Source organism: Orbicella franksi, chromosome 3 (assembly GCF_964199315.1).
Source record: "Orbicella franksi chromosome 3, jaOrbFran1.1, whole genome shotgun sequence".
Classification (NCBI taxonomy): Eukaryota; Metazoa; Cnidaria; class Anthozoa; order Scleractinia; family Merulinidae; genus Orbicella; species Orbicella franksi.
Window position 1 is genome coordinate 15,575,001 of NC_138147.1, and position 24,199 is coordinate 15,599,199.

Genomic DNA, 24,199 nt, shown 5'->3' on the forward strand with positions numbered 1-24,199 from the left:
CCCGTACAAGCTCTGGGTTAGCTGCTTTCCATTTCCTAAATGACTGCTTATTAATTTCCAGTACAAGCTCTGGGTTAGCTGCTTTCCATTTCCTAAATGACTGCTTATTAATTTCCCGTACAAGCTCTGGGTTAGCTGCTTTCCATTTCCTAAATGACTGCTTATTAATTTCCAGTACAAGCTCTGGGTTAGCTGCTTTTCGTTTCCTAAATGACTGCTTATTAATTTCCAGTACAAGCTCTGGGTTAGCTGCTTTCCATTTCCTAAATGACTGCTTATTAATTTCCCGTACAAGCTCTGGGTTAGCTGCTTTCCATTTCCTAAATGACTGCTTATTAATTTCCCGTACAAGCTCTGGGTTAGCTGCTTTCCATTTCCTAAATGACTGCTTATTAATTTCCCGTACAAGCTCTGGGTTAGCTGCTTTTCGTTTCCTAAATGACTGCTTATTAATTTCCAGTACAAGCTCTGGGTTAGCTGCTTTCCATTTCCTAAATGACTGCTTATTAATTTCCCGTACAAGCTCTGGGTTAGCTGCTTTCCATTTCCTAAATGACTGCTTATTAATTTCCCGTACAAGCTCTGGGTTAGCTGCTTTCCGTTTCCTAAATGACTGCTTATTAATTTCCCGTACAAGCTCTGGGTTAGCTGCTTTCCATTTCCTAAATGACTGCTTATTAATTTCCAGTACAAGCTCTGGGTTAGCTGCTTTTCGTTTCCTAAATGACTGCTTATTAATTTCCCGTACAAGCTCTGGGTTAGCTGCTTTTCGTTTCCTAAATGACTGCTTATTAATTTCCCGTACAAGCTCTGGGTTAGCTGCTTTCCATTTCCTAAATGACTGCTTATTAATTTCCCGTACAAGCTCTGGGTTAGCTGCTTTTCGTTTCCTAAATGACTGCTTATTAATTTCCAGTACAAGCTCTGGGTTAGCTGCTTTCCATTTCCTAAATGACTGCTTATTAATTTCCCGTACAAGCTCTGGGTTAGCTGCTTTCCATTTCCTAAATGACTGCTTATTAATTTCCAGTACAAGCTCTGGGTTAGCTGCTTTCCATTTCCTAAATGACTGCTTATTAATTTCCAGTACAAGCTCTGGGTTAGCTGCTTTCCATTTCCTAAATGACTGCTTATTAATTTCCCGTACAAGCTCTGGGTTAGCTGCTTTTCGTTTCCTAAATGACTGCTTATTAATTTCCCGTACAAGCTCTGGGTTAGCTGCTTTCCGTTTCCTAAATGACTGCTTATTAATTTCCCGTACAAGCTCTGGGTTAGCTGCTTTCCGTTTCCTAAATGACTGCTTATTAATTTCCAGTACAAGCTCTGGGTTAGCTGCTTTCCATTTCCTAAATGACTGCTTATTAATTTCCAGTACAAGCTCTGGGTTAGCTGCTTTTCGTTTCCTAAATGACTGCTTATTAATTTCCCGTACAAGCTCTGGGTTAGCTGCTTTCCGTTTCCTAAATGACTGCTTATTAATTTCCAGTACAAGCTCTGGGTTAGCTGCTTTCCATTTCCTAAATGACTGCTTATTAATTTCCCGTACAAGCTCTGGGTTAGCTGCTTTTCGTTTCCTAAATGACTGCTTATTAATTTCCCGTACAAGCTCTGGGTTAGCTGCTTTCCGTTTCCTAAATGACTGCTTATTAATTTCCAGTACAAGCTCTGGGTTAGCTGCTTTCCATTTCCTAAATGACTGCTTATTAATTTCCCGTACAAGCTCTGGGTTAGCTGCTTTTCGTTTCCTAAATGACTGCTTATTAATTTCCCGTACAAGCTCTGGGTTAGCTGCTTTCCGTTTCCTAAATGACTGCTTATTAATTTCCAGTACAAGCTCTGGGTTAGCTGCTTTCCATTTCCTAAATGACTGCTTATTAATTTCCCGTACAAGCTCTGGGTTAGCTGCTTTCCATTTCCTAAATGACTGCTTATTAATTTCCAGTACAAGCTCTGGGTTAGCTGCTTTCCGTTTCCTAAATGACTGCTTATTAATTTCCAGTACAAGCTCTGGGTTAGCTGCTTTCCATTTCCTAAATGACTGCTTATTAATTTCCAGTACAAGCTCTGGGTTAGCTGCTTTCCGTTTCCTAAATGACTGCTTATTAATTTCCAGTACAAGCTCTGGGTTAGCTGCTTTCCATTTCCTAAATGACTGCTTATTAATTTCCAGTACAAGCTCTGGGTTAGCTGCTTTCCGTTTCCTAAATGACTGCTTATTAATTTCCAGTACAAGCTCTGGGTTAGCTGCTTTCCATTTCCTAAATGACTGCTTATTAATTTCCAGTACAAGCTCTGGGTTAGCTGCTTTCCATTTCCTAAATGACTGCTTATTAATTTCCAGTACAAGCTCTGGGTTAGCTGCTTTCCATTTCCTAAATGACTGCTTATTAATTTCCAGTACAAGCTCTGGGTTAGCTGCTTTCCATTTCCTAAATGACTGCTTATTAATTTCCCGTACAAGCTCTGGGTTAGCTGCTTTCCATTTCCTAAATGACTGCTTATTAATTTCCAGTACAAGCTCTGGGTTAGCTGCTTTCCGTTTCCTAAATGACTGCTTATTAATTTCCCGTACAAGCTCTGGGTTAGCTGCTTTTCGTTTCCTAAATGACTGCTTATTAATTTCCAGTACAAGCTCTGGGTTAGCTGCTTTTCGTTTCCTAAATGACTGCTTATTAATTTCCCGTACAAGCTCTGGGTTAGCTGCTTTTCGTTTCCTAAATGACTGCTTATTAATTTCCCGTACAAGCTCTGGGTTAGCTGCTTTCCATTTCCTAAATGACTGCTTATTAATTTCCCGTACAAGCTCTGGGTTAGCTGCTTTCCATTTCCTAAATGACTGCTTATTAATTTCCCGTACAAGCTCTGGGTTAGCTGCTTTTCGTTTCCTAAATGACTGCTTATTAATTTCCCGTACAAGCTCTGGGTTAGCTGCTTTCCATTTCCTAAATGACTGCTTATTAATTTCCCGTACAAGCTCTGGGTTAGCTGCTTTTCGTTTCCTAAATGACTGCTTATTAATTTCCAGTACAAGCTCTGGGTTAGCTGCTTTTCGTTTCCTAAATGACTGCTTATTAATTTCCCGTACAAGCTCTGGGTTAGCTGCTTTTCGTTTCCTAAATGACTGCTTATTAATTTCCCGTACAAGCTCTGGGTTAGCTGCTTTCCATTTCCTAAATGACTGCTTATTAATTTCCCGTACAAGCTCTGGGTTAGCTGCTTTTCGTTTCCTAAATGACTGCTTATTAATTTCCAGTACAAGCTCTGGGTTAGCTGCTTTTCGTTTCCTAAATGACTGCTTATTAATTTCCAGTACAAGCTCTGGGTTAGCTGCTTTTCGTTTCCTAAATGACTGCTTATTAATTTCCAGTACAAGCTCTGGGTTAGCTGCTTTTCGTTTCCTAAATGACTGCTTATTAATTTCCAGTACAAGCTCTGGGTTAGCTGCTTTTCGTTTCCTAAATGACTGCTTATTAATTTCCAGTACAAGCTCTGGGTTAGCTGCTTTTCGTTTCCTAAATGACTGCTTATTAATTTCCCGTACAAGCTCTGGGTTAGCTGCTTTTCGTTTCCTAAATGACTGCTTATTAATTTCCCGTACAAGCTCTGGGTTAGCTGCTTTCCATTTCCTAAATGACTGCTTATTAATTTCCCGTACAAGCTCTGGGTTAGCTGCTTTTCGTTTCCTAAATGACTGCTTATTAATTTCCAGTACAAGCTCTGGGTTAGCTGCTTTTCGTTTCCTAAATGACTGCTTATTAATTTCCCGTACAAGCTCTGGGTTAGCTGCTTTCCATTTCCTAAATGACTGCTTATTAATTTCCCGTACAAGCTCTGGGTTAGCTGCTTTTCGTTTCCTAAATGACTGCTTATTAATTTCCCGTACAAGCTCTGGGTTAGCTGCTTTTCGTTTCCTAAATGACTGCTTATTAATTTCCAGTACAAGCTCTGGGTTAGCTGCTTTTCGTTTCCTAAATGACTGCTTATTAATTTCCAGTACAAGCTCTGGGTTAGCTGCTTTTCGTTTCCTAAATGACTGCTTATTAATTTCCCGTACAAGCTCTGGGTTAGCTGCTTTTCGTTTCCTAAATGACTGCTTATTAATTTCCCGTACAAGCTCTGGGTTAGCTGCTTTCCATTTCCTAAATGACTGCTTATTAATTTCCCGTACAAGCTCTGGGTTAGCTGCTTTTCGTTTCCTAAATGACTGCTTATTAATTTCCAGTACAAGCTCTGGGTTAGCTGCTTTTCGTTTCCTAAATGACTGCTTATTAATTTCCCGTACAAGCTCTGGGTTAGCTGCTTTCCATTTCCTAAATGACTGCTTATTAATTTCCCGTACAAGCTCTGGGTTAGCTGCTTTTCGTTTCCTAAATGACTGCTTATTAATTTCCAGTACAAGCTCTGGGTTAGCTGCTTTTCGTTTCCTAAATGACTGCTTATTAATTTCCCGTACAAGCTCTGGGTTAGCTGCTTTTCGTTTCCTAAATGACTGCTTATTAATTTCCCGTACAAACTCTGGGTTAGCTGCTTTCCATTTCCTAAATGACTGCTTATTAATTTCCCGTACAAGCTCTGGGTTAGCTGCTTTTCGTTTCCTAAATGACTGCTTATTAATTTCCAGTACAAGCTCTGGGTTAGCTGCTTTTCGTTTCCTAAATGACTGCTTATTAATTTCCCGTACAAGCTCTGGGTTAGCTGCTTTTCGTTTCCTAAATGACTGCTTATTAATTTCCAGTACAAGCTCTGGGTTAGCTGCTTTTCGTTTCCTAAATGACTGCTTATTAATTTCCCGTACAAGCTCTGGGTTAGCTGCTTTTCGTTTCCTAAATGACTGCTTATTAATTTCCAGTACAAGCTCTGGGTTAGCTGCTTTCCGTTTCCTAAATGACTGCTTATTAATTTCCCGTACAAGCTCTGGGTTAGCTGCTTTTCGTTTCCTAAATGACTGCTTATTAATTTCCCGTACAAGCTCTGGGTTAGCTGCTTTCCATTTCCTAAATGACTGCTTATTAATTTCCCGTACAAGCTCTGGGTTAGCTGCTTTTCGTTTCCTAAATGACTGCTTATTAATTTCCAGTACAAGCTCTGGGTTAGCTGCTTTTCGTTTCCTAAATGACTGCTTATTAATTTCCCGTACAAGCTCTGGGTTAGCTGCTTTCCATTTCCTAAATGACTGCTTATTAATTTCCCGTACAAGCTCTGGGTTAGCTGCTTTCCATTTCCTAAATGACTGCTTATTAATTTCCCGTACAAGCTCTGGGTTAGCTGCTTTTCGTTTCCTAAATGACTGCTTATTAATTTCCAGTACAAGCTCTGGGTTAGCTGCTTTTCGTTTCCTAAATGACTGCTTATTAATTTCCCGTACAAGCTCTGGGTTAGCTGCTTTCCGTTTCCTAAATGACTGCTTATTAATTTCCCGTACAAGCTCTGGGTTAGCTGCTTTTCGTTTCCTAAATGACTGCTTATTAATTTCCAGTACAAGCTCTGGGTTAGCTGCTTTCCGTTTCCTAAATGACTGCTTATTAATTTCCCGTACAAGCTCTGGGTTAGCTGCTTTTCGTTTCCTAAATGACTGCTTATTAATTTCCCGTACAAGCTCTGGGTTAGCTGCTTTTCGTTTCCTAAATGACTGCTTATTAATTTCCCGTACAAGCTCTGGGTTAGCTGCTTTTCGTTTCCTAAATGACTGCTTATTAATTTCCAGTACAAGCTCTGGGTTAGCTGCTTTTCGTTTCCTAAATGACTGCTTATTAATTTCCCGTACAAGCTCTGGGTTAGCTGCTTTCCGTTTCCTAAATGACTGCTTATTAATTTCCAGTACAAGCTCTGGGTTAGCTGCTTTCCGTTTCCTAAATGACTGCTTATTAATTTCCCGTACAAGCTCTGGGTTAGCTGCTTTCCGTTTCCTAAATGACTGCTTATTAATTTCCCGTACAAGCTCTGGGTTAGCTGCTTTTCGTTTCCTAAATGACTGCTTATTAATTTCCAGTACAAGCTCTGGGTTAGCTGCTTTCCGTTTCCTAAATGACTGCTTATTAATTTCCCGTACAAGCTCTGGGTTAGCTGCTTTTCGTTTCCTAAATGACTGCTTATTAATTTCCCGTACAAGCTCTGGGTTAGCTGCTTTCCATTTCCTAAATGACTGCTTATTAATTTCCCGTACAAGCTCTGGGTTAGCTGCTTTCCATTTCCTAAATGACTGCTTATTAATTTCCCGTACAAGCTCTGGGTTAGCTGCTTTCCGTTTCCTAAATGACTGCTTATTAATTTCCCGTACAAGCTCTGGGTTAGCTGCTTTTCGTTTCCTAAATGACTGCTTATTAATTTCCAGTACAAGCTCTGGGTTAGCTGCTTTCCGTTTCCTAAATGACTGCTTATTAATTTCCCGTACAAGCTCTGGGTTAGCTGCTTTTCGTTTCCTAAATGACTGCTTATTAATTTCCAGTACAAGCTCTGGGTTAGCTGCTTTTCGTTTCCTAAATGACTGCTTATTAATTTCCCGTACAAGCTCTGGGTTAGCTGCTTTCCATTTCCTAAATGACTGCTTATTAATTTCCCGTACAAGCTCTGGGTTAGCTGCTTTCCATTTCCTAAATGACTGCTTATTAATTTCCCGTACAAGCTCTGGGTTAGCTGCTTTTCGTTTCCTAAATGACTGCTTATTAATTTCCAGTACAAGCTCTGGGTTAGCTGCTTTTCGTTTCCTAAATGACTGCTTATTAATTTCCCGTACAAGCTCTGGGTTAGCTGCTTTCCGTTTCCTAAATGACTGCTTATTAATTTCCCGTACAAGCTCTGGGTTAGCTGCTTTCCGTTTCCTAAATGACTGCTTATTAATTTCCCGTACAAGCTCTGGGTTAGCTGCTTTTCGTTTCCTAAATGACTGCTTATTAATTTCCAGTACAAGCTCTGGGTTAGCTGCTTTCCGTTTCCTAAATGACTGCTTATTAATTTCCCGTACAAGCTCTGGGTTAGCTGCTTTTCGTTTCCTAAATGACTGCTTATTAATTTCCAGTACAAGCTCTGGGTTAGCTGCTTTCCGTTTCCTAAATGACTGCTTATTAATTTCCCGTACAAGCTCTGGGTTAGCTGCTTTCCGTTTCCTAAATGACTGCTTATTAATTTCCCGTACAAGCTCTGGGTTAGCTGCTTTTCGTTTCCTAAATGACTGCTTATTAATTTCCCGTACAAGCTCTGGGTTAGCTGCTTTTCGTTTCCTAAATGACTGCTTATTAATTTCCCGTACAAGCTCTGGGTTAGCTGCTTTTCGTTTCCTAAATGACTGCTTATTAATTTCCCGTAGAAGCTCTGGGTTAGCTGCTTTTCGTTTCCTAAATGACTGCTTATTAATTTCCCGTACAAGCTCTGGGTTAGCTGCTTTCCGTTTCCTAAATGACTGCTTATTAATTTCCCGTACAAGCTCTGGGTTAGCTGCTTTCCGTTTCCTAAATGACTGCTTATTAATTTCCAGTACAAGCTCTGGGTTAGCTGCTTTTCGTTTCTTAAATGACTGCTTATTAATTTCCCGTACAAGCTCTGGGTTAGCTGCTTTCCATTTCCTAAATGACTGCTTATTAATTTCCAGTACAAGCTCTGGGTTAGCTGCTTTCCATTTCCTAAATGACTGCTTATTAATTTCCCGTACAAGCTCTGGGTTAGCTGCTTTCCGTTTTCTAAAGGATTTTCGCTCGATTTCCCTTATATGGCCTAGGTTCAATTTCCTTTCTAGAGCACCTTGGTTTTTCTTGTCTTTATTTGTTTCGCTATTACTGTATCTCCTTTGCATCTGACTTGTAGAAACATAATGAATTTCGTCTACAGGCCCAATGTAAATTCTTAGGCTAACATCTGTCACATTAATTGGTTCAACAACAGTAACAGGAGAAAAGGCTGAATTTGACTCAATAATATGAATTGACAAGTTAAGACAGTTAGCAACTGCTTGAATTATGATAGCATCAACCCATGTTCCTTGATTTGACATGTTTTGTAAATAATCTTGCCAAGAATGCTCAGTGTTACTCTCTATAAACTGTTCAGGGTTATGCACTAAATACTGAACACCGACACTGCGCAGATAAAAATGATTATTAGGATTGCCATAGAGTTGATGTGATACAGCCCTAAAAAAGCAGTCACCACCTCCTCCAACATCAATTGCAGTTCTGTTTAAGTTAGACAATCTGGTTTCTAATAGAGGTACAAAATTTGTAGGTGATGAACTACACATGGCATCGTTAGACTGATTTGAAGGCCCTGGATTCAACTCAACATCTCCACTAAGTGATACAAGTCTGCTAGTTAAATGATACAAAATTTTAATGTGGAGCTGCCTTAATTTTTGGTAAACATTGTCTTCAGCACCAATACAAAACAAAGGTGACTTTTTATGCTTAAATGTCCTCATTCGAACAACAAACAAATTACGTCTATTCAAACTGTTCTTTGGGAAAACCGTGAATTTCGATCTTGTGCATTGGTCAAAGAAATGATTACGAGTATATCCGCAAAGCGTAACCTTCAACATAGATGATGCAGGGACACATCTCTTAATGTAAAATTTGACTGCCCTTCTTGTCTGTCTCCTGTTAAAAAGTCTAGTAACCATTCCGAAAGATATTCTTGAAGGCTCTCTTTGACGTCTCATTCGTAAACGAGAATGGAAGACTATCACTGCTCTTGAATTTCGTAGCTGAATATTTCTTTTATTCTCGAGTACATTTGCAACTTGAAGATTATCACTACTGCATAGACAATTGAACTTACTTGACGCCTGGAATGGTGTTCCATGTTTATTTTGAATTTCAGGTTTTCTAATACATGCGTCGATATACTGCTCGGGTACCGTAACAGATTCGCTCTGCTCCTTGGTATTTTCATGTTTCAGCGATTGCTCATCTGATAGGTCATGTATTTCACAGTTGTTCAGCATTTCGTATTTGGCATTTGTTGTTTGGTATACATTATTTGGCATTTGTTTAGCATTTGTTTGATAAGTATCTGGCAGTTCTAGCTCAATCTCGCTTTCCACTATTGCGGCAGTTAAGTCCCAGCGAGAGGGGAACTCGACGTGAGCTTCTTCGAAGCTACACGTCTCCTGGCCTTGCGAATTACCCCGGCCAGTCGAGGGTTGCGATAATGCTTTTGTCCTCGAATATACGAGAGACTTGTTACCAGCATTTTCTGTACATACCACATCCATAGCACCGATAATATAAATCGCCAATATTGAATATACACCGATCGAAGATAAATCTGTAGAGACAACACCCAAAATGACCCAAAATGGCGAAAGGCAGCTCTTTTGAGTCAGAAAACCATGTTTTGTCACGTGACCATTTTCGGAATCGACCTTGTAGCAGTGCTACTTTCCGAACGAAATAATCCCCCCTTACAAAAGGCATAGTTATAAATACGACACAACAAGGAGGCTTACCCTAGGTTCCAGATGAAACAGCATCCATTCCCCGTTGCATTGTTTCCTCCTTCAGGTGACATTTTAAAAGACTTAAAAACGATTCGTTCTCGGTCGTGACATCGTCCCTTTTTAGCATCGTAGCCTTAAAGATTTCGAGGCAAGCATCATAGCTTTCAGGATTTCAATGTCCATTGCCGAAGCTAGTGTTCCTTAGCTTGATAATTTTCCATTTTACCAATCCACGAAGGTCTCCTCGTTAAAATTGAACGAAAAACCATCCTCGTGCCGCGATACGCTATGCTGCCGCGCAAAAATGGTACAGTAAGTCTTTCCATATCCATTTGTCGCAGCTACTGTTCCTTAGCTTAACAACTTTCCATTTTACAACTCCAAAGATTGAACCAAAAACCATCTTCGTGCCGCGTTAACCGCCATGTATAAACTCCATGTTGTCGGACAAAAATTTCGCCTGTCTAGTCCCCCCTAAAACCTGCCAAACTTACAGGACGAAGTATTTGGGACAAAAACCATACTGAGCAGGGGAGGGACAGGAAAAACCTATTTAATCCAGTTTTAATAAATAAATTAATCAGAATGGAGTGAGTGAGTGAGTGAGTGAGTGAGCGCCATCCGATTGCCTACTAGGCTAATGGATGTAACATCCATGAGCAATAACATCCATGAGCAAAAATGAGTCATGCCTAGACAGATTAACTTACATGATACAGTGTGAGTAGACTATGAGTAGTCCCTCTTTCGGGCTTAGTCCGTCGTGCGTTCACGCACCAGGCGTTCACGCACGAAGGACTAAGCTAAAGAGGGACTACTCGTGATAAGCACGTGATAAAATGCGGATAGGTCCGGATAGTTCTGTTTTTGACCAACCGTCGTCAGGATTTTCAATCATGTTGCCATGGTCATTGTGGTAGAAGTGTAATGACGTCATTTTATTGCTCCTTTTAAGATCGGCCCCGCGCACTCTCTCCGACCGCCTCAGATGACGCCCGCCATCATGTCATCGCAAACACCGAATACCATCGCTGATGAGCTTGAAAAGGCTTATAAAGCTGCGCTAATTCAAATTGTTGATAATCTGGAAAACGATCAGCTGGTAAAGCTTCAGTTTTACTACGAACCACGTATTCCGAGTGGAACAAACGGAGCATTAAACATTCTACGTTCGCTTGAAAGCGTCGGGGAGATTTCATGGACAGACGTGGGTTCCCTGAAGAAAGTCCTGGATGTGCTACGAAGACGAGACCTTATCAAAGTCTTAAAAGAATTTGAAACCCGAAGGGATCTAACCCTTTTGCTTGTTGACTACGCGAGGAAAAGGCAAGGGTCGGAATCGCGGTGCTATCAGTCCGCGTCGTCGATCGAGCTATTTGCGAAGCATCTCGTGAAAGTAACGACGGAAATTTTCACCGACGGATTAACTAACAGCAAACTTAGATCTTTGATGAAATCGAGAAAGAATGTTCGAGAAGTGTTGTTCGATTTTGAGGAACAAATGGAAAAGAAACAGGTCGTCAACCCATGGAGTAAGCTGACATTACTTGTTGTCATTGCTGGGGAGGTTGTCGCTGAAGTTTTCATGATGCCGGCGATCGACGAAGAACGCCAAACTGAGCCAAAGGAAGTTTTGAAGATTTGTTTTGAGTTTTGTTACACTCGGTTGATGGAACTGGGAAATTGGGTAAGCTGACAATAATATGCAATAATCTTTATTTCTTTTCAATTTTTGTTAGATATATATTTTCGATTTTCGCTATTATTCAGTTGATTATATATAGGACCCCAAAGTGCAATATATTCCTAGAAATCAGTAATGACCCTCTTTGTGCAATATGCTTTAGTGTGATTGGTTAGGATGATACATGTGGTCTTCACGCATTGGTTCAAGACTCGAACGGTCTGAAACGTATTTATTTGCTTATCTATTTCCGTATTTTGGATAAATTACGAGCCAAGACTACCTGCGTTTAGCAAAGCTAATCGAGTATAAAGACGCATCACTACACTATTACAATTATAAGACATTACAAAAATACAAAATATGGATACACAAGATAAGTTAGATTCCAATGAGTTGAATCAAATCAAATTGAAACATGCAAACAGTTTTTCTGAAGTCAGTCTCGCACTATGGAGCGGTGGCTGATTAATACGGCGCTCTTATGTGCCGAACCTATTGCATAAATTACTGTGATGTATTTTTCATATAACGGCACTCGTGATTGCCTCAAAATTGAGTGGCGTGACCAGTCATGCATGAGACTCGAAGTCGTTTCGGCGCTCCCTTTATGCCTTCGGTTTATGAGAAACGGGACGGTATGAGCGAGTTTCTTTAGCGCAAATTCATTTTTTTGCTGTTTCTCCGTGATGCTAGCCCAGCCTATGAGATTCCCCTTCGAAGGTCGAATTACAAAAACTGAACCTTGCGATTGAATTTGCTTGCTTAAATATTGCTATAACAGCGAGATATTAGTCGCAGCTTTTCTATTTGGACAGAGTTCTTCAATTCAGAACGCATATTTTCTCATCGAAAATTGTTTACCACGACCTTCCCGAATTAAGTTCGACGCAATTACGCCGTCTGAATCAGCCGTCGCTCCAAAGTCGCTCCAAAGTCGAACTTTGTTGAGTTTGGTTCTGCTGATGAGTGGAGCGGCGTTTGGACCGGGCCTACCAATTCATTCTTGAAATCAAATTTTAGAAGTCCGATTTTCAATCGGAGACTTAACTTCTTTGCCTTACAAGAGCAAATTTTACCGAAATGACACAATTTCAGACCGATAAATGAAGAAGAAATTGTTCCACTTCGTTGCTGATTAAAGATGGGTCAAGCGTAAGCTTTGGATGACAATTTCTGCAAGGAGTTTGTGCTTAGTTGCGGCTGTACTTCCTGATAGTTCAATATAGTTACTACCCTTTTGGTTTACAGTCCTTTTTGCCACCCTTCTTTCCTTAAAGGCTATCTAGCACAGAGTTAAGTACGAAAACGTTTTATAGCAGATTTGAATATTTTCCAGACATGTAAATAAAACCTGACCTCTCTGTTTATGTATGTGTATTTCTAGGAGGATTTCCGTGTCCATGTTGAATCAGTCTTCTCCAAACATAACTCAGATGCTGGTAACCATTTCACCGATGAGGAGATCATTAACGACATGATCGAGCAGCTCACTGCCATCTTACAGTAGAAAAACGCGAACATTTTTTTTTTTTTTTGGTTATGCAACTCCGCCTGGATTGACCTGCTTGGCAGTGAGATCTTGCTGGTCCCAAGCCCAGGTAAAGGAGGAGGGGAAGATAATCTTTAAACCATACTCTCTCTAAAAAAACAGAAAGATAAACTGCGATTGAACCTCAGTAATAAATCACATAACTTAGGCAAGAAATTTTGATTTTGAAGGTTTTTTTTTAAGGGTGCATTCCCAGATCTCAGTTTGATTTGTCAGAGGATCGAATTTGCTCTTGCTTTTTTCTTCTCCAAATAACTGAAAGAAAGAAAAACAACATTTTTGGAAACTCCCGTTCGATCTGGAGGACTTGTCAGGGAGATTGCCCCTGGTAGTCAACTTTTTAGGCTCGCCAAGTAGATTTATTTATTGCTGGGGTTTAGTTGTAGTTGAATCTATTAAAAAAAAAAAAAAAGGAAAACAAAACGAACAAACAAAAAAAATGAAAAACAAGACAAAAAACAAAGAAAGAAAAAAAAATGAAAAAAAAAAGAGAAAAATTTTGAAAAATATTACCAAAAAGCATTGAAAGATAAACCGAACCTAACCACAACGAAGCAATATCGAACTCAAACAAAGAATCCAAGAATCAAAGAAACCAAACGAAGTGTTATGACTGATGGCGGGACAGTTCCGAAGAATATAAAAACTTAAGGCAGTTCAGAATTGTGTCAAGAAGTAAGAAATAAACTTGTTCATGTACTAAACAAGGTGTGATACTTTTTCTTATTAACTAGGATAAACCACATTATTAGTGGGGGTATAACAAATCTCCTGTTGAGAGGGACCCCCCCCCCCAAAAAAAAAAGCAACAAACAATATAACAAAACAAAGACGAAAACAAAGACAATAATAACAGAGAAGACAGCAAGATATTGCGGATGCCTGGGTTCATTATCGCTAAGAAACACGACCTACAATCAAATGGAAATGATCGATTCATTTCTGTTCTTGTTCCATCTTGTTCGGTTGTTTTAAGAGTTTTCACCGAAGGACTCTTTTTGAGGTGAAACTTTTCATCTCCAAACAATCATAATTTTAAAACTATCAGACTCCTTATGAGACTCCCAACTGAAGTGATCACTGTAACACTGGTTCAGAATGGTCAAAGTGTTGGTCGTTAAATCTGCGCTTTGTCTTTTCCCTCCCAGTTCTAGCGATGTATTTTAAATCATTTATCTTCGTTAAAGCATTGACGATAAATGCAAAGATTTAGGCAAGACAAAACAACAGATGAAACCGCATTTTGTGTCGTCTTCATGGTATACTGCAAGAGCAACGAATTCATTATTTCTTCTATGTTACAGCCTCCAGCTTTAAACCTGTGCTAACTCTTGCGTAGCCTGCTTAACAGACGGTATAACTGACAAGCGATCATCGTTTCTCAACTAGCGCGTCTTCTCCCTCGCGTGCACCGTTCTAACTCGCGCCTCAAGTTTCTCTTCTTCTTGTGTGTCCTCGCGCGCACTGTTCTAACGCGGGTCTCATGTTGCTCCGCTCCTCGAGTGTCTCTCTCGTGCGCGTGCCGTTCGATTCTTACTCGTGTCACATTTTTCTCTTCTCCTCGTGCGTCTGCTCCTTACGCGTGCTGTTCTAACTCGAGCCTAATGTTTTGCTCTCTTTGTGTCCTCTCGAACACGCCAATCTAACTCGTGTCCCATTTTTCTCTTTCTTCGTGGTTCTCCTCCTCGCGCGCACCCGTTCTTAGTCGCGCCTCATTTCTCTCTTCTCCTCGTGTGTCTCCTCCTCGCGTGTACCGCTCTAAATCGCGCCACATGATTATTCATTTTTGTCTCCTCCTCGCGTATCTTTCTCTCGCGCCGCCGTTCTAACTCGCGCCCCATTTTTCTGTCCTACTAGCGCACGCCGTTCTAATTCACCCCTCTTTGTTTTTCTCTCTTTCTCGCGCGTCTCTCTCGCGTGCACCGTTTTAACTCGCGCCCCATTTTTCTCCAGCCCTTGCTACGCAACCTAACTTGCATAGTTAGCTAATTTTCACATGGACAGCTGTGAATAGGAGTATTTTAAAACGGCCATTGAAAACATATTCCTGATATGTGTCACATGATCAACCATTTGGAATAGTTTCTTGTGTTGCCTGTTGTAGTGTATGATTCTCTTTGGGGCGCGAGTGAAGACGGTGCACGAATCGCGTCGTGCGCACCATCTCCCATGCTTTATCTTAGGGGAAGAAGAAGGGTTGCATACGTTGATAGTCTTTTTAAAGACGCACACTACCCTACTGGGTTTCGTAGATGCTAACATATAAAAGGTCGGTCCTTGTCAGGGCACGGCAGCCGTCATGACATCTGTTGATACCTGTACAGCGACTGACCAACTTCGACAGGCTTATAAGAATGTTCTGCTGCAAATTAATGATGATTTGAAAGAAGCACTGAGAAGACTTCGTCGCTGCTGTACTGGATGTATCTCAAAACAAGATGCTGGAACTATCACAACTTTTTCGTTCTTTAGAGCATGAAGGAAAGATTTCGTGGGAAGATGTGACTTTCTTGAAAGAACTGATGCGTACAATGCAAAGGCTTGACGTTGTAAAGAAGCTGACCCGGTTTGAACTCAAAAGAGATCTGACGATTCTCTTGGATTTCTACCCTAGAAAGGTAAAGTGATCAGATTAGCGTTGTTGCTCAGTGTCCCTGAAAAGATTTGCTGGGTATTTAACAAGACTCGCAGATGTCGATCGAGACAGAGTTGACTTGAGCAGTCTCAACATCACAAAGGAATCGAGTGAGGATATTAGAAAAGCACTGGTTGACTTTGAAGAGGAAATAGATTGTAGAGAACTGCCGCTTTCGTGGAACGAATCAACAATGCTTGTAGTTATTGCCGGAGAACTCACAATTGTTGTGTTCGAGTTTCGCCAATCGGTTATATAAATAGCCCTGATTCTCGGAAGAGCGTTTACTAAACGCCTCATCAGTAGAACAATTCCTTCGAATCCTGGTAGCTAGGGAATGGCTCTGGTAACATGGGCAGGATGTGCGCGATTCCGTAGCAAATAAATATGGTTATCCGTGGGTTTGGAGTAGATACCACTCTGGATGAAACCGTCCACCAGATTGAGAGTAAGATCTAGTACGTAAAGTGAATTGGGAGATGAAACTGAAGTAAATTTAATGGTGGGATACAAAGAACTAATAAAATGCGTAAACTCATCGAGTCTAACAGGACCTTGGGTCCAAAGATAAAAAATCTCATCCCTGTACCTCCACCACAGGTTGGGTTTAATTTCCCCTGATTTGGGTCTTTTCTCAATAATTACCATGGCTAGATCAGCGTAACTGCATGCCTTCTTAGGACCCATGGCCGCGCCGTGAATCTGAAAAAAGTTGTCATCTTCAAAAAAATAATTTGTAATTATTTGTAATTAATTTGTACGGCCTCAACTATGCAATCAGTAGCTGGAAATTTGACTGTTCTAACCTCTCATGCTTCTATAACAGCATTAATTCCCAAATTGTTCTCAAGGTTGGGAAACATGGCAACAACGTCCCGTGAAACTAAATATATTTTGTAACGTTTCGCTAATTACACTGGAGTATGTTCACTATATATGGTTCGTGTTAACTGTAGAAGTGTTTTAGGCGTAAATCCCTAAGGGGCTAGTAGGCTATTTAAGAATTTGTAAGTTATGCAAGAGCCACTCGAAGGCATCTCTTTCAACTTTGCTTTTGCTGTTATGTCGTCGGATACTGAACGAGCGAGCGTTCCCGCTTCGATCGCGCAATCCTTCACTAAGGGAGATCCTTTTCATGAGACTGCTTCACGAACATTGTTTCCTCGTCTTTTGGACGTTAAGTTTGATCGGAAGTTCGCTGCATTCAAACGCGATCTCGACGAGAAACAAGCTGCCACTCAGTCTCAAGTGTAGAGGCTAAAAACGGTGTCCAAGGATTCGAGTTCTTTTAACTCTAAAGTACAATACGAGTTCAGCAACTCTCTGCTGGATGCAACAGACGGGACCAGCAAGACCATCTCAAAAGGAAACCTTTCAGCAGCCAAGTTATTTCGTTCCGCGGACAAGAACCCCGCTGCTTGGGCAGCAGTGCAAGTACGAATCGGACAAACTCGCCGAAGATTCAGAGGAAGAGAAAAGCTCTTACCAGCCGAAATACGAACGCTAGCTAAGATCCGGGAGAAAAAGCGGAAAAATGCGTCTAGCTGGCCAACTCTACAGCTACCCGCTCTACATCTACTGAAGGTCCATCCACTCATGGCCTGTCCAATTATTTTTCTTCTAATCAGCCTTTTTGTTTTTTTCGCATGCAGTCCTTTCGTGGACGTCAGCCTCAACTAGCAGACAAGAGTTTCAGATGCGGCCAAAGAAGCCACTGAGCAAATCCATCTTCCTACCCAAGCCGTTTTAGAGGAGCCGCTGCAGCCCCTCCAAGCAGTAAAAATACATACTTATGGCAAATACCAAGCTGCATTGAAGAGAATGGGATAAGATGAGTATATAATTTATTCAATTTAATCAAATGATTGGGAGACTTTGACCCAGTTGAACTTATTGATAATTTTGTTGAACCATGTGATTCAAGGTTTTTGGAAGTCTTGAAAAGACAATTTTCTCTAAGGGGCTGAAAATTTTCTGTAGCTGTTCATTCATCGTTCGCGTAAATTTTGGATATGTCAATTGCGTCCATTACTTTTGACTTTGTCATGGCAACCGCAAACTTCTTATAGGTCTAGACAAAGATCAACTTTTTTGACATACTTCTGTATTTTTTTTTTCAGCTTTGTTCATCATTTTGCTGAATTTCACCAAATTGTACATTTCATAAGCATTCTGGCTTCATAAGCATTCTAGATAATTTGTTGACTTTTTTAAGAAAATAGTAAAATCCAAGATGGCGGGTCAAATGACGTCATGCGACGTCACAGCCAAAAATTCTGGCATTATTTTATAGAGCAGGCTCAGGGTTTTCTATTTAATGAATGTAAATTTATTTTCTGTGCCTTAATAGAACGAAAACCCAAGGAGGGGGTTTCATCCTCCTTGTACCACGATGGGAGTATTAGTCCGAGGGTTAACGATTGTACTAGCCCTGATGACTGAATGAGTGAATAAAAGACTGATTATCAGGACGGAACGCATTATATTTAAGTTAAAGGCAACCTTAAGGTTAATGTAGAGTTTTCAAATCATATAGGTGCTTCTTGCTTTATTCGCGATACTATTTTTGATGGGTATCAGATTCTCTTTATTTACATTCTACCCTTAGCTCAGTTTTCTAATAATCACTCAGCCATCCAGTCCAGTACAGTGATTTGTCGAGCAGGCTATTTCTGATCTTCTGGCCACAGGTTCAGTGGTCGAGTGCGCGTGTGCTCCTGCTGTTGTTAACCCGTTGTCAGTTTCCATACAGTTGGAGTTCTGGAAGAACAATGTTTCTTATCTCAATTCCAGTGTTTTGCAGACGTTGCTCGCAGACTATCTCGTATTGTATACTCGGATGTTAGCGCTATTGGATTGGCTGCTTTCATTGCCATTGGTAACATGCCTGTTTTTGCGCAAAAACTGAGATTCTATGTAGACGTATACCAGATTTAGTACCACGTGGAGAGAACTCCACTGTGTTCGTTTTGCTTTGAAAAGTTTGCCCATCTTCTTTCAGGGTGCTCTGTTAAGTGGTTTACAGACAACCAAACTGTACCTTTTATCGTCGATTCTGGTAGTATGAAACTGTGTTCGCTTCAACTCGCTGGTGATATATTTGATACCGCCAAGAAAGTAATATCAAAATCGAGGCTGAGTTGATACCTCGTTCAGCTGATTACTTATGCAAGATCGTCGGTTGATGACTGGTCAGTTAAAAATAGCTATTTTCATGAAGTAACCTCTTATTTGGGTCCCTGTTCAATTGATTACTTTCCCAGTTAAAAAAAAAAAAAATTCAAGTTTTCCCAGTTTCTATTCCAATATTCCCTAGCATTTAGTTGGCTAGGAGAAACCTGTTGGCTAGTGCCACCTGTTTTCGTTAGTTAAAAATGTCTTCCGCCACATATGTTTTTGTTAATAGAACTGGTTACTCTTTATTGGCCTTTCAGCTCCCTTTTGGCCTTTAATTTTTTGGTGAATCGTAGGTGGGGTTTCAGATCTTTTGTTATTGATTTTCTCTTGAGAACGGTAAAGATGTTTATCTCCATGGGGCAAATAATAGTTCCCTTTTGGCTCGGAGAATTTTAGTAGCTTGTCGGCGCTGTACAGTCCAATGTCCAGTAGAATCTGTCTATGGAGAAGTCATGCCGCGCGGTCACGATTAAGCTGTTTTAGGCCGTTGGGCCTTGTCATCTTTGTGCGGGACTGCCCGTTTATCATGTGTTGATCTTAAATGATTGTACTGTTTTAGGCCATTGGGCCATGTAATTTTTGTGCGGGACTGCCCGTTTGTCGTGGGTTGATCTTAGGCGATTGCACTGTTTTAGGCCGTTGGACCATGTCATCTTTGTGCGGGACTGCCCGTTTATCACGTGTTGATCTTAGGTGATTACACTGTTTTAGCCCGTTGAGCCATGCCGTTTTTGTGCAGGACTGCCAGTATATAGTGTGCTGAATGCAAGATTTAGGCCTCTGGGCCTTCCTTATGTTTTGATCTGCGTGTTGTTGCATTTTTGTTTTTTCTAATTGTTCTCACATTTCTTTTGTTATCTTTCAAGTCTTCAAAGGGATGAGTGTTTACTTCAAAGGTTGCCCACTCAAGAGATCCAGACGGCTTCGCAAGTCGACGGAAGGTCTTCCCTTGCGTCCCTCTAAAGCAAAGGCCCCTTTAACAACAGAGCGTTATTCAAGTGACTTTCAAACATTTAGAGAGTGGTCTTCGCGCTTTGAGGAAGTCGCTTGTTTGCCGTCTGATGAGACGTCAGTTGCTCCTTATTTGGAGTATTTTGCTGCAGCAGAGTTCCCTCTACTCCACACTTGAGTCTGCCTGTTATGGCATAAATTGGCACACCATCGGTATGGCTTTCCGATTTGCGATTTGACTTGAAGTGTTCTCGAGGCGGCTAAAATTGAGCTTGCAAAACCTGTTTCCATAAAAAGGGGGGCGCTGTTACTCCCGAGATGATTTTGAGGATATATAATAGGTTTGCGGACCCCCAGGCTAATCCTTCTAATCTTCGCTTAGCTGCAATTTGCGTGACGGCCTAACGGCTTTTCTCCGCCGCAACGAGTTAGCTAGCCTTCGTTGTTGTGACGTTAGTTTTTGCGATGCATTTGTCAGAATTTATACATGTGAGAGCAAAACAGATGTTTATTATATGTAATTTTTAGTTTTAATTTTATGAATTTATTTTCTCGAAGATATAGCATATTTTGCTCTCAAAAAATTCGTAGTAAAATAAAGTTTTAGACTTGGCATGCGTGTGCGGAACTAGGATATCTTATACACTTGTTTGATCTACATAGCTTAAGAACAGGGGCCGCTAAGGAGCAGGCATCAGCAATCTACACTTTTATGTCACGGCAGATGGAAGACTGATCGAGCCAAGGACGGCTAGCTTCCTGCGGCTATATTAAGATAAGTTAGAATCTTTACTTTCAGTGTCTTGAAGTTTGCACACTTAGATTCCTTTGTTCTCTTTCTGTATTTTCGAAAGCGGGCATCAATAAACGAGATGCCCGCCCTTGATGCTGTGTTTGTGTTTATTAAGATTAGTTACAAAATATTTTATAATCGTTTCAGGGTGATTAGAGTATAAATATATTTTGTAACGTTTCGCTAATTACACTGGAGTATGTTCACTATATATGGTTCGTGTTAACTGTAGAAGTGTTTTAGGCGTAAATCCCTAAGGGGCTAGTAGGCTATTTAAGAATTTGTAAGTTATGCAAGAGCCACTCGAAGGCATCTCTTTCAACTTTGCTTTTTAATTTTTCTGTTTATTCACTGCTGTATTTTCTTTATGATGATGTAACGCTCGCTGTATCCTACATCAATAAACGAGATGCCCGCCCCTGATGCTGTGTTTGTGTTTATTAAGATTAGTTACAAAATATTTTATAATCGTTTCAGGGTGATTAGAGTATAAAAGACTGTCCTCGGGAAAGGGGCCTGTTTTGTTGAGTTCCCCGATTCTCTGCAGAAAATGCGTGGTATCCTTGACAAACGATGGCAAATTCCATATCAACTGAGTGTCTCCAATATAAATGTAACTAATACTTTTGTATTTAGTTTATGTACTTCAGGAGTCCATTCTATAGTACACAGTTTCTAGCTGCCAGAGTTTCAGGAACTGATGTAGGACTGAACGTAGAGATGAGATGACATTTTCTGTTGGCAGGACTAAGTAACCGTACAGTATATGGGAACCTGATCCATAATACTACTCTTACATACATGGAGCTATTAGGATATCGTTACAATAATATCATTTTCTTTGGTTGGCTGCTTAGCAGTCCACCAAAAGCAACATGCCTTCAATATCTCCCAGGAGGTAGTGAACAGTTGGATATTATGAAGTATGATTCATTGAATTCTAAGGAAGACAACGACCATTTTTCCTTTAGTACTTTGAAACAGTTACCACATATTACAAACTGAAGACGAGGAAGGTTCAATTGGAAATTGACCCCCTTAAAGATCAGGAGAGTGAAGGTGTGTTTCCTGTGCGCTGAAACATTCATTTTGAAAAAAACTGATCTCTAAGGCAGCCCTCTCAAAACCAATTCTAGCTTTGAATAGTATAGATTTCTATGCCAACACTGGAATTCTGAGATGTTCATTGGACACGTGACTTTGATCAACGTTGAATACCAATGGGCCAGATAACTTCAAAATATAATTTTACAACAACACAAATTTATACATTGTCTTATGTACAAAATTTTCCTTTTTGATTTTATTTTCCTCCGTCTCGTATTCATCTATCAAAATATGCAACAAGGAAAATCAACATAAACCACAACATGTTCCCTCATAATTTGACAATCCAAATATCGGAAGCTGATAGCCAAAATGGGTACTTCCCTTGCACGACATGTTTTTATATTAATTTATTCCCCAGTCATCCTACACTGACACTATTAATTCATAACCTAGTTGTATCTGGGTGTCTACTACATTAGAATGACACAAAGACGTTACCAACACTAACACTTTTCTTTTACCATTTTGGTTGCAGTGGAAACTCCAGTTGTGGACAATTACAAACTATATTTCCAGGGAAGCACCTCACAAACAGAATTTTTGTAATTTTTTCTTAACAATATTCATTATAAATCAAGGCCTGCCATGAGACCTTTGTGAAATTAATAATAAAATTGATGGAACTGTTGCATATTAGACTCCATGTGCTAGGGTTCACTTGTTATCAACTCCCAAAATTCCCCAACAAAACATTTTCACTAAAAACAAATAAATCTGGCAAAAATCAAAGCCTCACAAAAGTTCAAGATGACTACACATCAAATCCACAAAAACCATATTACCTCAACTACTAATACAACCAAGTACTCTCCCTGTAGGAGGGGAAGAATTCAAGTCTTGAAGATACCTTGACGATAATTAATGCGCTTCAGTTCTATGGTCATTTGTTCAGGAAAATTTCCAACATGACTGAAATAATAGACAATTAGTTCAACAAAATAATGATTGAGTATGTTACTGTTATTTTAGATTTTTATCTTGTCATTTGCATGAACAGAATTCTGTTCTTTGGTTATTACAACCCTGAGAATACTCAGTTAAACTTTGCATAAAGCAAATAACATTATGTTTATCTTGTTTACAACATTATGTTTGTGTTATTTACTCAACATTAACCCACATTCCAATGCAAAAAGTAAACGTGACTCAATACGTCATGAATAATTAGTAAACAAAGTTCATTGTAACTCTAATAACTTGTTGAAAGGTTCCAGCTAAGAACATCCTAAGGCCATAGTTACCAAAGGGGGGAGGGGAGGGGGAGAAGTGGACTGAGAACCAATCACATTCAAGCACTTTGCTAGCATACAATTATGAGGATATGATATATTGACCACATGAACTATAATCTAGCAACAATTTGCAGAAATCTCTCCTGGTGCAAAAAGTAACTTGGATGTTCCTGCTTTTACACCTTCCAACTGAAAATGTTTGGCAAAGTAAAGTTATGTAAACACATTATTTATAAGGTGATCTCTCACCAATACTCCAGCATTATTATGAAGGTGAGCTGGTACCTCAATCACCAAGTCTGGTTCACGAGGAGGTTGCTCTATATAATCAGAAAGTGGTGTTTTGTCAAATATATACACATATTGTGCAGCACAGATGCCCCACCAGATACATCGAGGCATCAGAATCTGGACTTCCATAGGCTAAAGGCCCTCTCGATGGTTTTTCTTAGTTTTTGTATGAGCCTTTTGATATCTCCTTTGAGGTCCAGTGGAAACATCATCAGGCCTGAAAGGGGTCAATAAATATGGCTGGATCCCATAGCCACGATCCCCAAGCGGGCAACCATTCTGTCCACCCCCATCTTCAAGGTGTGCATGGACCATACTGCCCTTGAATACTGCTGAATCGTGAACAGATCCCTGCCATCTGCACACAAAGTTAGTGGCTGGGCAGTGAGGAAAGTTCTCTCCCGAGCATGCAAGTATGTCCAAAAAATGTTCATACAAATTCCAGTTCCACTTTGGCTACTGTTGAAAATCAGCAAAGAGTTTGTGAACTGTTAAAGGAAAACATCATTCGACCGTATCATCATCTAGAGGAAAGTTCCAAGTTCTCAGAAACCTTGCAAGTAACAGACTCACGACAGTATTGCCAATGAGGCCTACCTTTTCTTCTTAAATCTTGAACAGAGGAGAGTGGATTTGTTGAACATGCACATTTTGAAGAGGGCATGTGAAGGGATGGTGGAAGCAGCTGTCAATTCTGTATCTAAAGATAAAGAATTGAAATCAACTTGGTTAAAGTGTTTCCAAGACGATGCCACTAAAGACAAGGTAATGGACATATATTTCATGCATTAGATAAAAGGCTCACTAACTTGATTATTGGTACATCACTGAAAGTTTGATATTGTCGATTTTAATTGTTACCAGAAAATCTAAATATCTTATAATAAATTCTGAATACAATATTACTTGGTTAAGTTTACCAATGTAATGAACAAAAAATTAAGAAAAAAAGGCACATCCATTGCTTTATAACCTGACCTGATCTGATGGGTTAAGAATTTGTTGCCTTTTCACTGGTCAAGCCCTTACTGGACAGCTGCTTGTCCACTGACCACAAATCTGAAGGCTCAATAGTGTTTTAGCAAGCCACTGAATTTCTGAGGTTCATTTTGTATAGAAGGTACTTTAACTTTACAAAAGTTATTTAATATGAAACCAAAGAATGGGGCCTTGCTTCTAAGGAAAAAGGAAACATATAATGAGAGTTGATTAAAAATAGGAACTTTGTTAAAAAAGAAAAAACTAATTGGAACCTCTCTCTTTGCACAGGAACTGATAGAGAGACTTTTCGATGGCATACTAGTGTATTACATCAACATGGGGGCTTCCCAATTTTTAAGAGACTTC

General features: G+C 40.0%; 2 protein-coding genes across 5 annotated transcripts in view; one reads left to right on the plus strand and one right to left on the minus strand.

The window, feature by feature from the left end:
• The first annotated feature begins 10,286 nt into the window (after nucleotides 1–10,286).
• LOC145481472 (uncharacterized) lies at nucleotides 10,287–13,170 on the plus strand. Its single transcript, XM_081459970.1, has 2 exons — nucleotides 10,287–11,114; nucleotides 12,499–13,170. Exons 1-2 carry the CDS (start codon nucleotides 10,416–10,418, stop codon nucleotides 12,619–12,621), a joined length of 822 nt encoding a protein of 273 aa, XP_081316096.1. The 5' UTR covers nucleotides 10,287–10,415; the 3' UTR covers nucleotides 12,622–13,170.
• A 2,612-nt stretch (nucleotides 13,171–15,782) lies between these two features.
• The window catches only part of LOC145481473 (uncharacterized), a 28,293-nt gene continuing 19,876 nt past the window's right edge, over nucleotides 15,783–24,199 (minus strand). The window contains exons 5-6 of one of the 4 annotated variants that reach the window (XM_081459973.1): nucleotides 23,450–23,552; nucleotides 15,783–23,311 (exon numbers count right to left, since the gene is read on the minus strand). In XM_081459973.1, the coding sequence (XP_081316099.1) occupies nucleotides 23,459–23,552 (94 nt within the window). In that variant the 3' untranslated portion in view covers nucleotides 15,783–23,311; nucleotides 23,450–23,458. Of the gene's footprint in view, nucleotides 23,912–24,199 lie in introns of all 4 variants that reach the window. The other 3 variants (XM_081459972.1, XM_081459976.1, XM_081459978.1) reach the window with 3 other exon arrangements.

Bases quoted from the DNA above. Each gene is read 5' to 3' on its own strand.
- LOC145481472 (XM_081459970.1), top strand. From the start codon at position 10,416: ATGACGCCCGCCATCATGTCATCGCAAACACCGAATACCATCGCTGAT. The intron at 11,115-12,498 runs GTAAGCTGACAA...GTGTATTTCTAG, and splicing joins TGATGGAACTGGGAAATTGG to GAGGATTTCCGTGTCCATGT.